Below are 14,583 nucleotides of genomic sequence, written 5' to 3'. Positions count from 1 at the left end.
TTTCACATACTCTGCAACACATGTAACCCAAATTCAACATGTGCCCCGTACAATACCGCTTCTTTTATGAAAACATTGCTTCGGCCATGTTGATTTTAATCAACCAATTTTCTTGTGTAAAGTATCGAGTCAAGCTGTGTTTCAGCAATGGTATCAATTCCTTCTCCTACCGCACGAGGGTTCTGCGAGGGCCCAGCAAAGATCTCTACTCTATGGTCTTTGCGAAGGTTCAGTCTCAAACGGCACCACTTCCTGCACCCGTTTGCACAGTATCGGTGTGTAACTCGGTAGTATTGAGAGTAATTTTCTCTTTTGTTACCACTGACCACGCGGGTCATTGATCAAATGCAGCACAAAGCCACACGGGCTAAAAATCTCAGCATGCTCACAATACCTATTAGCTATACTTTGAAAACTAAACGCGGGCAATCGATAATGGCGAGAAATGTCAAATAGTACAGTGTTGTCCCTGTGGTTGGGAGGCATAGTCGCCACATTCCCGAGTTTGACAATAACAAATGTATTAACCAAAAATATTAGTTCGCCCTGTTCAACAATTAGTGTAATTATATAAATTAACTAGTCCTTTTCATTTAAATGACGTCAAAACACATTAACAAACCGAGCAGGAATGAAGGAAAAGGATATCGTTTGCCGGAACTACCTCCACCTAGGACGAGACAAACATCAGTGACTGTCGCCAAGATTTCCACATGAAAAAGTCAGTACAAGGGGACGCTGGGCGATGATGGTGGCAATACTTGTAACAGGCATTGCCCTATAGTGTCATCAAGATTTAAAAGCTATCTAACAACACTAAAAAATAGATAAAGGGAAAAAACAAAGAAGCAAAAACAAACCATAGCATAACAAAATGAAGCACACAAAAAAGCAAACAGCACCAACAAACAAACACTACACACAAACAATTTACAAATAAACAAACTAATTCAAAAAGTGCATTGTGGTGCATTGGAGTTCCTGTTTTCAGGTCGCTTTGTAAAAAGGACACAGGAGATTCCTTTGAGGCACCGTGACTCAAGGTCAATGCAACCGGTACCAAGTGACCTGGACTGAGGGGCACGAATCGAAAGTGGGTGCCACCCAAACGGGAGAGAACAACTACGGAGTCTGATTCGTTGAAATCACAACAAACCTTAGTGTCAACCAATCCGACACTGCGGGCGGCTCCCGTTTGGGTGGTAACTATCTCGTGCACCTCAGCCCTGGAAGAGGACTGGCAACTTCTGAGTAAAGACATTGTTCGCAGCAGTGGCCTTTTCCCCGTACTCCACTCACACTAACACACATAGACAATCAACACCTAACCTACACCCGACAAGGTACTCACCCGTGGTCTTGTACCCGTACTCCACCTCCACAGCGGTCAGCAGGGTGTCGGGCAGGAGGAGGAGGAAGGCGGCGGCCAGGTAGCAGGTCTGGGCCAGCGGGGGGCAGTTCCTCCAAACCCTCCGCACCACCTGGCTCCTCACCTGCCGGCACCATGCGTCCAGGTTGGGGTTCAGTGCGTGGTCCCTCCCCAGCTTGACCCCGTCGTTGCCATAGTTACCCACGCGCAGGAAGGAGAAGACGACGAAGAAGGGGAGGCAGAGCCCGGAGAGGACGAGGAGGATAAGCTGGGTGGACACCTCACCCGGGGTGCCTCCCTTGGAGGAGGGTCCGGGCCAGGCCCTGGCCGAGGCCTGCTTGTAGCGCTGGGCCCCCAGGTAGGTGGCGTAGCTGTGCAGGCATACCGCCAGCACGCAGAAACTGATGGACCAGAACGAGTTGAGGCTCGTGCTCTGCGTGATGTGGCCGACCATGGTGGACGCAAAACAGTTCTTCTAGACTCGGCTGAGACGCTTGCAAGATCCAAGCTATCACTTTCAGTCCGGGTGCTCACTCAATGCGGGTACCGACAGAAGCCAATCATGCTATCCTGGTCTGTGATTATTGGCATCGTGAAAAAGCTTCTTTCAGCTTCGCTGAGTGTTTCGGGCTAACCAACTTGCTTGTCTCTCATGATCGATAGATTCATACAGGTACTCCGGCGTGCACTTCCTGAACAGCTTTCACAAAACTGTAAAAATATCAATCTGAATACCACAAGAGCATTTTACTTGAAAGTTGGAGGACTGTAGTTATTTTCCATTTTAACTAATCAGTGGAAAATCCTGTGCGCTAAGGAGCTGCAGCCAAAAAGCACAGTATACTTTGTCACACTGTACCCTCACCCTTTGGTCATCTCCAGTGTGGTCTTCACGTATCAAGGTATCCGTGTGCGTAATCCGTTAGTAGGTATCCACTCCATGGGAATTACCACAGTCACACACGAGGTTGATATCCAAACTGTGTATCCTATGAGGCAGTCCGCATTGTCGTCTGCTGAACAGTCATAGACCAAGGACGGTGTCGCCGATATCCAACATCAGAATATCGCAACTTCGTGCCTGAAACATAAAAAAAAACCCAGTCATATCAATGACGTGAACGGACGTTCAACAAAACTACTATGGAATCAAAGTCCAATACATTTTCCAAAAAAGGAAATGATTCGTCAACGGAAAGCCGGCTGCAAGAAGATTTGTTACAAACTCTAATACACTCATTTGTACAGTATTTAGCTCAGTTTCATTCCTGTCCAATTATTTAGTAAAGTTAAGTCACTCGTAGTTTCATGCCTGACAACTCTTATTTCGTCTTGCTTCGAACATTAACGAAAACCCATCGACAGGAAGGAAACAACGATGAGTGTGACAGGCGACAGCGTGTTCAGAAGCAGGGAGAGGATTAGTGTAGACTATAAGCACGTGCAGCACGCTACAGGCGTACATGATAGCGGCTTAACATACTGCTACATGTACTGCCCTGCACTGTCATCACGACTAACGATAGTCTGACACTGATCACCAGCCCCCGCCCCCCCCCCCTGCTTACCCCCCCCTCTCCCAACCCGCCACCCCCATCGCAACCTCCCTTGATCGCGTCTGTTCTCTATCGATCCTTTCGCGCAGTGCTGGACATCTGTAGTGTATGTTTAGTCACTGTTGTTGCTGTCAAATATTACTCCTCACAAAATTCGCGAAGGGGTAAAGATGTTCCTCAATTCATCACAACGCCACAAAATACGTTTGAAGATAGATCGCCCGTTAATCTATGAATTGAAATTAACAAATCAATAAATCGATCAATCAATCAACCAACCAACCAACCAATCAACCAACCAACCAACCAATCAATCAATTAATCAAACAAATAAACAAATAAACAAGCAAAACTAACTGACCCCTCCCTCTCTTCATCGACCAGTCCATCTGTCCAACAAGCATCCATCCACAACTAAGCTCCCAACGCATGTCTCGATCACGTCCATCGCTCTGAACAGCCAGCTGTCCTACACAACATCAAAGCTAGAGACATCAGTGATAGCATTGATGCGCCTGATGCCTTGTGGTATTATGCCAATGCCAGACCCCAAGGGCATGAATCACAACACCACGACTAACGGTCACTCTCAGACGAGGAGAGGGAGGAGGGGGTGAGGGCGCATGCAACTTAAACGTGTCATCCTTCCAACGTGCACCTTCATGATCACCGCCACTGTTTATGAGTGCAGGCCTTCACATGAATGGAAAACGAAAATTCGTTCATTCGGACACTTACCAACAACTAATATAGCCAGCTGCAGTCTATGCAACAAAAAATTGTGTGTGTGTGTGTGTGTGTGTGTGTGTGTGTGTGTGTGTGTGTGTGTGTGTGTGTGTGTGCGTGTGTGCGTGTGATCGTTGTGTGTGCGTGCATGCGTATGTATGCGTGCGAGTCAGTTCATGCATGTGTGTGTGTGTATGTGCGTGCGTTCGTGTGTAGATAGGTGTCACTTACGAAATATATTCAACACACAAAAACGCTATGTATCGGAAGCAACCAGGCTCGCATGAAAGACGCTCTTTGCCCACGTAAAAAACCCTGAACAAATCTGTTGTGGTAAACATGATCACGTACATGAAAAGGAACGTCTTTTTAAATAAAGTGAGGGGATGGGTGGGGGGGGGGGGGGGGGGACACGAGATCCCGGGACAAGCAAAGCTATTCATCACTCTCATCTATCTATATATATCTATATACGGCTTGTGTGTGTGTGTCTGTCTGTCTGTGTGTTCACGATTCACGGCCAAAGTTCTCGATGGATCTGCTTCAAATTTGGTGGGTATATTCAGGTAGACCCCGGACACAATCGTGGAAAATGTTGAACACGTGCGTGCTCTCAGCGCGCAGCGCTGAACCGATTTTGGTTTTTCTGTACATCCATTCCCAGTAACTCTTCCTTATCTTCTCCAGTGTTTTGCGCGTTTATCTCCCTTCCTTCGTACGGTGCGCCGGCGAAGCAGTCGTACACCCGGGGAAGCCGGGTATTCGGCTCTACTTCTTCCCGGCAAAGCCGTACCCGGCGAAGCGGGTATTCATCTAGTATATATATATATATATTGCTATTTCATATGTTACGTGGATTTCCATTGGTCAATTGGGCAAAACTGAGCTCAGTGCAAAAGTGATATCGACGACATTTCCGTCGATATCAGTTTTGATATCGACGACCTCTTTTTTGCTTCCCCACTTCAAAAACAAAAACACCTAAATTTAAAAACAAACAAATATATATGAACATGTAATTATCCCAGAATTTAGTTGAACAAGTGACTAAAGACTTTTTGAAAGAAAAGATATTTTGAAATACTGAAAAGTACAAGAAAAGAGTGAACAAAAAGAAATAATAATCAGAGGGAGGGATATGGAACAGCCAAAACTGAGACAAATACTTTTGTAATTTCTTTACAGTAAATACAAAATGTCCAGAGAATTAGCAATATATATCTAACATTGACTGACTGTGTGATGATATCTTCTGCTATTGGTCTGTTTCGACAGTGATATCAAAATCTCGACCTCCGGTCTCGATTTTGATATCACTGTCTCAACAGATCATAGCAGAAGATATCATCACACAGTCCGTCAATATTGGGTAATATAGCGGGCCGGGCGATAGCACTGCGACATGAGAAAATCAGCTTTCCAGTGACTAAACTAATTCGCAACTTAGTTTTGCCCCGACGGCGTAAGAGTCATCTGGAATGAATATTTAGGCGGATGAAACACAGAGCCTGTCCGACAAAATCGATGAAGAGGCCAAACTGGTCATAGAGACGTCGGGTGAGTAAGGGATAATAGACAGACAATGACTGGTGTGTCTACTGTACAGAGAGAGAGAGAGAGAGAGAGAGAGAGAGAGAGAGAGAGAGAGAGAGAGAGAGAGAGAGAGAGAGAGAGAGAGCGAGAGAGAGAGAGAGAGAGAGAGAGAGAGAGAGAGAGAGAGAGAGAGAGAGAGAGAGAGAGAGAGAGAGAGAGCGGGGGAGGGTGGAAGGAAGACACAAAATGCTTGCGAACTGAAAAAGCTCATTGTGCTGTGTCGACGAAGAAAATATATATTATACGCACTGGGTAGAAATTATTCATCGCACAGGAAACAAGTCGCGTAAGGCGAAATTACTACATTTAGTGAAGCTGTGGAACTCACAGAATGAAACTGAACGTAGTCCGCCGCTAGTGCAAAAGGCAGTGAAAGTGACGAGCCTGTTTGGCGCGGTAGCGATTGCGCTGTGCTTCATAGCACGCTTTACTGTACGTCTCTTCGTTTTAACTTTCTGAGCGTGTTTTTAATCCAAACATATCATTTCTATATGTTTTTGAAATCAAGAACTGACAAGGAATAAGATAAAATAGTTTTTAAAACGATTTCGGAAAAAAATTTTGATCATAATTTTTATATTTTTAATTTTCAGAGCTTGTTTTTAATCCAAATATAACATATGTATATGTTTTTGGAATCAGAAAATGACGAAGAATAAGATGAAATTGTTTTTGGATCGTTTAATAAAAAATAATTTTAATTACAAGTTTCCGATTTTTAATGACCAAACTCACTCATTAGTTTTTAAGCCACCAAGCTGAAATGCAATACCAAACCCCGGCCTTCGTCGAAGATTGCTTTGCCAAATTTTCAATCAATTTAATGAAAAAATGAAGGTGTGACAGTGCCGCCTCAACTTTTACAAAAAGCCGGATATGACGTCATCAAAGGTATTTATCGAAAAAAAGAAAAATACGTCCGGGGATATCATACCCAGGAACTCTCATGTCAAATTTCATAAAGATCGGCCCAGTAGTTTAGTCTGAATCGCTCTACACACACACACAGACAGACAGACAGACACACACACACACACATACACCACGACCCTCGATTCCCCCCGCTATGTTAAAACATTTAGTCAAAACTTGACTAAATGTAAAAAGACGACGAGATGTACAGCAACTGAACCTTCAGCAGCCAAACCCAATAGTGCTCACCATTCCTCATGACAAAACCCCCCCAGTAAATAGGGACAAAGATGTCGAAAGAGCGGTAGACAGTATATACTGGGAAGAGTCGAGCAGGTGAAGACAGATTTAATCCATCACTAGGAATAACAGCAACCTGAGTTCACTCGCTGTCTATTTGTTCCACAAGTCAATCGTAATGGGTGAAAGCCTGTCCGAACCGTGAGGCCCTTTCTTGCTTTCTCTGCTGGCAGCTTCGTACACTCTGTCTACCACTGAGCTCTACGGTGGAATCCTCCTTTAAAAACCTCCACAAATCTGAGAAAATCATGTTAAGACATGAAATGGGGGTAAATATACAAAGGCAATGAAAAGAAAGTCTGAAAAAAGATGATCTTAAAAGAGAGGGTGTCTTAAATTGGGGGTCTTAAAATGGCGGTTCCACTGTATAGAGATATCCATTTCATTATGACCGTTTTTACCCCGTCATTTAGGCAGCCATACGCCGCTTTCGGAGGAAGTTTGTATAATTATATATATATATATAAAATGCAGGTTGATTAGAGTTAAAAAGGGACTGACTAATCAATATCTCTGTGACCGAGTCATAAAAACAAGTACACGCGTATTAAGTACACAGTGACTTACCACAGTTACTTTTTAACCAGAATGTTTGGAACAGAAACATCCGCCTGAACCACTACAGTGCCGAGTGTCCATAGGTTTTTCCACCGGTTGTGTAACATCGCTGATGTTGAGACTTATGTCAAACGTCGGCTTCAATGTACCCCAAGGCCCACCCGTCTCAATCTGGCTAGAGCTCTCACGTAACGACACACACACACACATACACACACACACACACACGCGCACACACGTACTCTCTCTCTCTCTCTCTCTCTCTCCCACACACTCTCGCTCATACAGATACACGCACGCACACACAGTCCATCTTTTATCATAGCCTCTCTCTCTGTGTGCTTTCTCAATCACTCGTGATATTTCAAGTTCCTGTGAACTTGCTACTAAACTTCAATTGCGTTTTTATAAAATTGGTTTCAAACTAAAAAAATCAACTCCAAATGCTATATTTGGTGAACTTGGAAGATATCCACAAGATGTTAATTAATATTAAATGTAGAATGCTTTGCTATTGGTATAAACTGATTAGTCCTATTCATAAAAATAAATTTTCAAGTATTGTGTATTGTTTTACTTATAAATTGTATATCAACAAGATGATTGAATCTAATCATTTATGTTTTATTGAAAAAACCTTAAATGAAATTGGTCTCTCTGGCCTTTGGACTTTTCAAGAAAATGTTCAATACTCAAGCGCATGGTTTAAAAAGAAAGTAAAAAGAAGCTTGTATGACCAGCATATCCATAAATGGTTTACAGAAATAGGAACAAAAAATATGTTTTGGAATTATCGAATGTTTAAAGATATTTTTGCATGTGAAGACTATGTCACACACCTGCCATATCAGCAATGTGTTTCAATGATGAAGTTTAGAACATTAAACAACAATTTGCCTGTACAGAAAGAACGTTGTCTTAACATCCCGAGGTCAGAAAGAACTTGCACCAAATGTGTATCACAAGATTTAGGTGATGAATTCCATTATTTATTTGTCTGTGATTTTTTCAAAGAAGAAAGAGCTGAGTTGTTACCACCTTACTATTGAAAAAAAACTAATGCACTTAAATTTAAAAAGTTCTTAAAAAGAAATTGCTAAAGAATATTTTGGACTTTATTAATAGAATTTGTAACAGTTTTTCATCATTTTTTATTTTTTTTATTTACTATACTAGCATATATCATGATTGTATTGATTGTGTATTTATTGTTCAAAATGCCCCCATGGGTTATGGACTAATAAAACTTGAACTTGAAACTTGAACTTGAAACAAGTGGGAGGCAATAGGCTACATGTCGACTTCTGAACTCGCCAGCAACATTAGGCTAAGACTCGATGGCAATTGTTCGTTTACAAGATGCGGACTACGGTCAATAACATAGCGGGACTCCTACTATCCGCCGAATACCTGCCAATCCGTTATTCATGTGCTCGAAAAGCCTGAAGAAAATCCGGTCTTAACAAGGAGAAGTACATTAAATAGGTAAACTGAGGTAAGTTTACAGAGGGTTTAATTGAACAGAAAATCTGAAAAAGCAATGTCTTTAGAAATAAGGATGGGGTGTGGGGTAAAATCGGGGGGTGTTAAAATGGGGGTTCCATTGTACCATCTCACACAGGTCCGGGTTGGGACACTGAGTCAATGCCAATCTTATACAGTCAGCTATAACCGACTCAAGCAACAGAATGGTCACTGTCATAATTACCAAAAGAAGTTCAAACAGCCACATAGAGTTCAAATAGCAATGCCCTACACCTGCGCCATCACTATGATCGAGATACAAAATATTCCGTCAGATCGGCTGATAAATGGCATTTCAAATTAATGTACATCAGTCACGCCGCCTACTTCTGTACCTTTGCCCCATTAGAAGCTTGTGAACCAAACGATGTAGTCCCTTCTTCAATACAGTAGAACCCCCCCCCCCCTATTTAAGACCCCCCTTCATGCCTCCCTGTTTTCTCAAATTTTCTGTTCATCATCTCTTTAGTTTAAATGTACCCCCATGTTAAGACTGCTTCCCGTTTACGACCCGATTTTCTAAGATTGTGTTGTTGTTGGTCTCAAGTTAACCGTCTTAAAATGGGAGTTTCATTGTACTGAGTTGAGTAAGCGTCTCAAGAAAGTCTCACACACGCTCAATGCAGGTATCACCTCTTCTCTGCAAAACAATTTCGGCCGAAGATCAGTACAGAAAAACAAGCCAGATTTTCTGCTTAATACTACGACACTGAATCGGCTGGCTGTAAAAACTGAGTTCACACCAAAGACTATTGATGTGGTGTTGATAATAAAATAATGAATTCATATTTTCTCCGGGTAGTCATGAAGAGTGACATGAAGCACGTGCATAACATAACACTGTCAGAAACCCTAGCGGTATGTTCCTGTCTGTGACAAGCACCAGAACTACTACAACCTTCAAACACGCCTGACAACAGTGTACATGTGTTACCTGCCTGATTCTACTCTCTTCCTACCGGGAAACAAACCCGTGGCACCTGAACGCTCCGCGCCGCTCGCTTTCCTGCTTCAAGACAAACTCAAACACTCTTTTGTCTGGCACCGGAAAAGTTCAGGTCGGCTCCGATGACATTTCGCTTCCAGACACCAACAAGGCACCGCCGCTCCATGGGCACAAACACCCCCCTGTTTGGGTCGGGTTTTGTGCGGGGTATTTCCATCAGATGATTCTTGAAGTCCCTGTTTGTTTAGGTTTTGTTGTGGATATCAAGTCTTGAAGTCGATGTTTTGTTCAAGTTTTGCTGTAGGTTGTGGCTATATCCACGGGTCCGTGTCTCTAGTCCCCAGGCTATATCCACGTCACTGACGTCATCGTCGCACGGGAAGCCTCTTTTTGTTTTTACCACAACACAATCAACTCTTTTGACAGCCTGCAAACTAAACTGGAAGCCTTTACAGGAGTGCACTCATGTGCAACTTTCGTAAAGTTCGTCGAGATCGATAGCAGTCATCAGGAAGTATCGCACAAAATATAGATTCCTATTTTTCCATTATCGGCCATGTTGGCTCCGTAGCTCAGACGGTAATGAATAGTCAAACAGTCCATGAGACCTCCGGTTCGAGCCTGGCCCCAGTCTTCTTTTTATTTTTGTTAAAATAAATTTTTAGACTTATTTTTCCCCCTCTTAACTTTCCTTTCTTTTACGTTGCTCTTCTCTTCTTTTCTCCAAAACATTTCGTTGATAAGAGCTGAGATAGCAATAAAAATGCACTCCTGCAATTTTCACCGGCAGGACGGCAGCTGGCTTTGTTTACATTGTATCACATAAACTCCCCTCTCCTACCATTCAAAGTGCTGCTGATCGAACTTTGGACCCTGTATTCCACTCATAGAGTCTAACTCGTTATTTAAGAATAAAAGAGAGTTTTTACTTTTAAAATTTGACGGCTGAAGTCAGTGAACTGAAGTGCCCAACCGAAAGCAGCAAAATATAAGGCGAGAGTAGCGTCCCTTGAGTACGATGACGTCAGTGACGTGGATATAGCATCGAGTCTAGAGACACGGACCCGTGGATATAGCCACAGCCTTTGCTGTAGGTATCCGGTCCTGTAGTCGCGGTTGGTTCAGGTTTTGGTGTGGGTATCCAATCCTGAAGTCCCTGTTTGGTTCAGGTTTTGTTGTGGGTATCTAGTCCTGAAATCACTGTTTGGTTCGGGTTTTGTTGTGGGTATCCAGTCCTGAAGTCGATGTTTGGCTCAAGTTTTGCTGTAGGTATCCAGTCCTGAAGTCGCGGTTGGTTCAGGTTTTGGTGTGGGTATCAAGTCCTGAAGTCCCTGTTTGGTTCAGGTTTTGCTGTAGGTATCGAGTCCTGAAGTCCCTGTTTGGTTCAGGTTTTGTTGTGGGTATCCAGTCCTGAAGTCCCTGTTTGGTTCAGGTTTTGTTGTGGGTATCAAGTCCTGAGGTCCCTGTTTCAGTGTTTGGTTCAGGTTTTGCTGTAGGTATCCAGTCCTGAAGTCCTGTTTGGTTCAGGTTTTGCTGTAGGTATCCAGTCCCGAAGTCCCTGTTTGGTTCAGGTTTTGCTGTAGGTATCCAGAACTGAAATCGCTGTTTGGTTCAGGTTTTGGTGTGGTCATCAAGTCCTGAAGTCGCGGCTTGGCTCAGGTTTTGCTGTAGGTATCCAGAACTGAAGTCGCGGCTTGGTTCAGGTTTTGTTGTGGGTATCTAGTCCTGAAATCACTGTTTGGTTCGGGTTTTGTTGTGGGTATCCAGTCCTCGATCGAGTCCCTCTTTGGTTCAGGTTTTGTTGTGGGCATCGAATTCAGTTTTGGTGCGGTGTATCTTGATCTTGTGCCGTGAGAGAACGCCCAATGTCAGCAGAGACAGTAGGCAGCCCTCCCGTGGAGAGAAGAGATCACCTGTTGGTGCTGTTTTCTCGTGGAATTCCTGTGTTCCCTTTGCCTGGAACCGCTTGGTTACGCCACACCGCCACTTTGCCGGCAACACACCGATCACTTTCAACAGTTCCCACCATTCTGTCTCTGGGCCCCTCGTGCCACCTTTGTCAAGGATCCGCCTCACTGCCGCTCACAGCTTCTACAGGTGCATGCTACACAGACACAATTCCCACGTGCACCCCTGCTAGAACTGAAAGAGTTGAAATAGCTTACCTCAATGCTCTACGAAAATACGAGTATTTTCTTTAGCTACCGACAATCGAGGCAAAGGAGAGTCCGGGACAGCATATTTTCGGCCGACCCCCCCCCCGCCCCCCCGAAACACACACACACATCCAAGTAAATGAAATCAATAGCAAAACATTCATAAAATGAAATTAAAGTTGCGAATTTGTATAATGTAACATCTGACGCGTTGATTTAGCCGCACTGTTTTGACACTTTTCTCTTTAGATTCATACTTCAGCAAATGACTGAAAACCAGTAAGCTTAATATATAATTTAACAACGTCAGAGAGTAGAAGACGTCTCGGATTTCAGTGACACTGACAGTGCCTAAATTTCGATCGATTAATGACTTGTGGACAAAAGAATGTAAAACCGAGAGTCATATAAATTATGCAATGTCTATGTCTCTGAGAGAGAGAGAGAGAGAGAGAGAGAGAGAGAGAGAGAGAGAGAGAGAGAGAGAGAGAGAGAGAGAGAGAGAGAGAGAGAAACTGGACAGAGCGACCGATGTTCTGTTCCGTTGCAAAAACTGTTACCATGCCAGTGGAACAACAGCGATCAAAAGCAAATCATGTTACCTGACAGTCAGTACCAGACAGGCGTCCAGGGAAAGCTGGAGATAACGGACGTGGAATCGTCAGACGGCTATCATCCTCACACAACACGCCACACAATCTGTCTAACACCTATCACAGACACAACTCACGCTGAGAGACCGGTAAAGTACAAAACCAGACCCCGCCGCACAGTTCGATACGACTTTCAAAAGTTCCCTGGACTCACACACACTGTAGTAGCCTGAAATCCTCCCGGTACACCTCTCTCCGCTCCGCTCTTCGACTGAACGAGGCAACAAGAGCGCGCAAGCAGACGACTTTCTCTTTTGCTGTACACAGCGACAGCTCTTTCTCTCTCCCTCGCCGAAGAGTTGGGAGATACGCGGGCGCGGAGTTTTGACTCGCTTTCTCCATGTTGAGTTTGCAGTCGGAGGGCCCAGGCCCCCCAGGCGAAGGTTTGCTTAGCTTTGATCAGAGTAAGGAGAAGCTTTGCTCGATGACGACTCCGGAGATTTTACTTTGAAAATGTTTTCCTTGCGTCTTCAAACAGATAAAGAAGATAAAAACAAAGCACATGGCCCGATGGGCCTAACATTAAATGCAATAAACCGAATCATGCTTCATATCTGAGTCTGGGTTTTCCTCTCTTCTTACAATTTTTTTGAACAACAGAGTATACGCCTCTAAACGAATACACACTGAGAAGAGTCACTTTGAAACCCAAGAGGCTTCTTGTATTTTCAGTAGTAATGTATTCTCAATGTTGCTGCGAAAACTGGTATGTCAGTGTGTGTGTGTTAGTGTGTGTGTGTGTGTGTTAGTGTGTGTGTGATAGACTGATCCATGGATTACTTGTTTGTTTATTTGACTGACTGATTGATTGATTGCTTGCCTACCTGATTGATTGACTCAGCTGGTTTGCCGAGGGGTCGAAAGTCAATGCCAAATAACGACCGTTATTTGTTCAACGGTGGCTACACATAATGTTGTATTTTATTGTATTAAGTTAGACACAGCATTTCTGCATGATACATGCGACCACCTCTTAAATAACGACCAATGGTCCACAGAGACAACCCGACAGGATCCCTCATGTACATTTGTTTCCTCTCTTAAATTAACCTTTGCATAGCGACCACTTGTTTATTACTGCAGTACTCCAACTTTGGGTCCCTTTGGTGGTGCAGTCGTTTTAGACAGGTTCGACTGTAGAAGATGTTTGCGCAAAGATTGACTTCCCCGGACCCGCATGGTGTGAAATGCTCCTACCGTAGCGGTAACACGACATCCCTCACTTTTTGCTATATTTTTTTGTCACGGTAGCAGGCAAGGAAGCGAGGTAGATGCTATCTAGATAATCGCACGTCATTATCACACACTAATAACCATTTCGCACGGTCCCGTGATAACCGGAAGCAACAAAAACCTCGCTCTTCCTTTTGTTTACTCTGTCTGTGCTTTCAGAACAAAATTGCAAGCGTTGTTTCTTTCTTTCTTTGTTTCTTTCTTTATTTCGTTCTTTCTTTCCCCCATTTTGTACTTTATCAGAAAACGTACAATGCACAATTTTTCTTCTCAAATACGGTGACAATAGAGGGTGGGGGATATTGTACAAATGCGAAATGTAGACCAACAGATAATTTTTCTACTATCGAATAGAGTGAAGGTGGCTGGATAAAGAGAGAGGAATAGACCAACGACTACCCTGCAGCAACTTGAGTCCAAAGAATTGACATGGGAGTCTTAACCGGCTCTAGTCGACCTCAGTGCTCTGTACGTAAACCTGCACACATATCATCTTTAATTGCACGACACACTCACAGTACTTCACCCATGAAAACTGAAGAATCAATCAATCAATCAATATGAGGCTTATATCGCGCGTATTCCGTGGGTACAGTTCTAAGCGCAAGGATTTTTTAATTTTTTTAATTTATTTTTATTTTTATTTTTTATTTTTATTTTTTTAACCAGGTACAGTTTATTTCAAACTGCAAGTTGCAGCCAAACATATATATCTATATATATATACGACTAGTGTCTGTCTGTCTGTCTGTCTGTCTGTCTGTCTGTCTGTCTGTTCGCGATGCACGGCCAAAGTTCTCGGTGGATCTTTTTCAAATTTGGACACCGTATTCAGCTACACCCCGGACACAACCTCATCGATGAGATATTTCAACACGTGCTCTCAGCGCGCAGCGCTGTGCGCGCTGAACCGATTTTTTTGTTGTTGTTTTTTTTGTTGTCGGGATCCACTACCAGTAACTCTTCCTTATCTTCTCCAGTGTTTTCAGCCGCGATTATCTCCCTTCCTCCGTGTGGCGTCAATCCATATTCCCGTTACTACGTTACTATTTTTAGA

At 43.5% G+C, this 14,583-nt stretch overlaps 1 protein-coding gene across 1 annotated transcript in view; it reads right to left on the bottom strand.

Moving 5' to 3' along the window:
• The window catches only part of LOC138982150 (uncharacterized), a 94,929-nt gene extending 82,364 nt beyond the window's left edge, over positions 1–12,565 (bottom strand). The window contains exons 1-2 of the mRNA XM_070355371.1: positions 12,243–12,565; positions 1,352–2,450 (exon numbers count right to left, since the gene is read on the bottom strand). Coding sequence (XP_070211472.1) covers positions 1,352–1,823 — 472 coding nt within the window. The 5' untranslated portion in view covers positions 1,824–2,450; positions 12,243–12,565. The remainder of the gene's footprint in view (positions 1–1,351; positions 2,451–12,242) is intronic.
• Between the last annotated feature and the right edge of the window lie 2,018 nt (positions 12,566–14,583).

Source organism: Littorina saxatilis, linkage group LG12 (genome assembly GCF_037325665.1).
Source record: "Littorina saxatilis isolate snail1 linkage group LG12, US_GU_Lsax_2.0, whole genome shotgun sequence".
Lineage (NCBI taxonomy): Eukaryota > Metazoa > Mollusca > Gastropoda > Littorinimorpha > Littorinidae > Littorina > Littorina saxatilis.
This window is presented reverse-complemented; position numbering and strand designations above follow the sequence as displayed.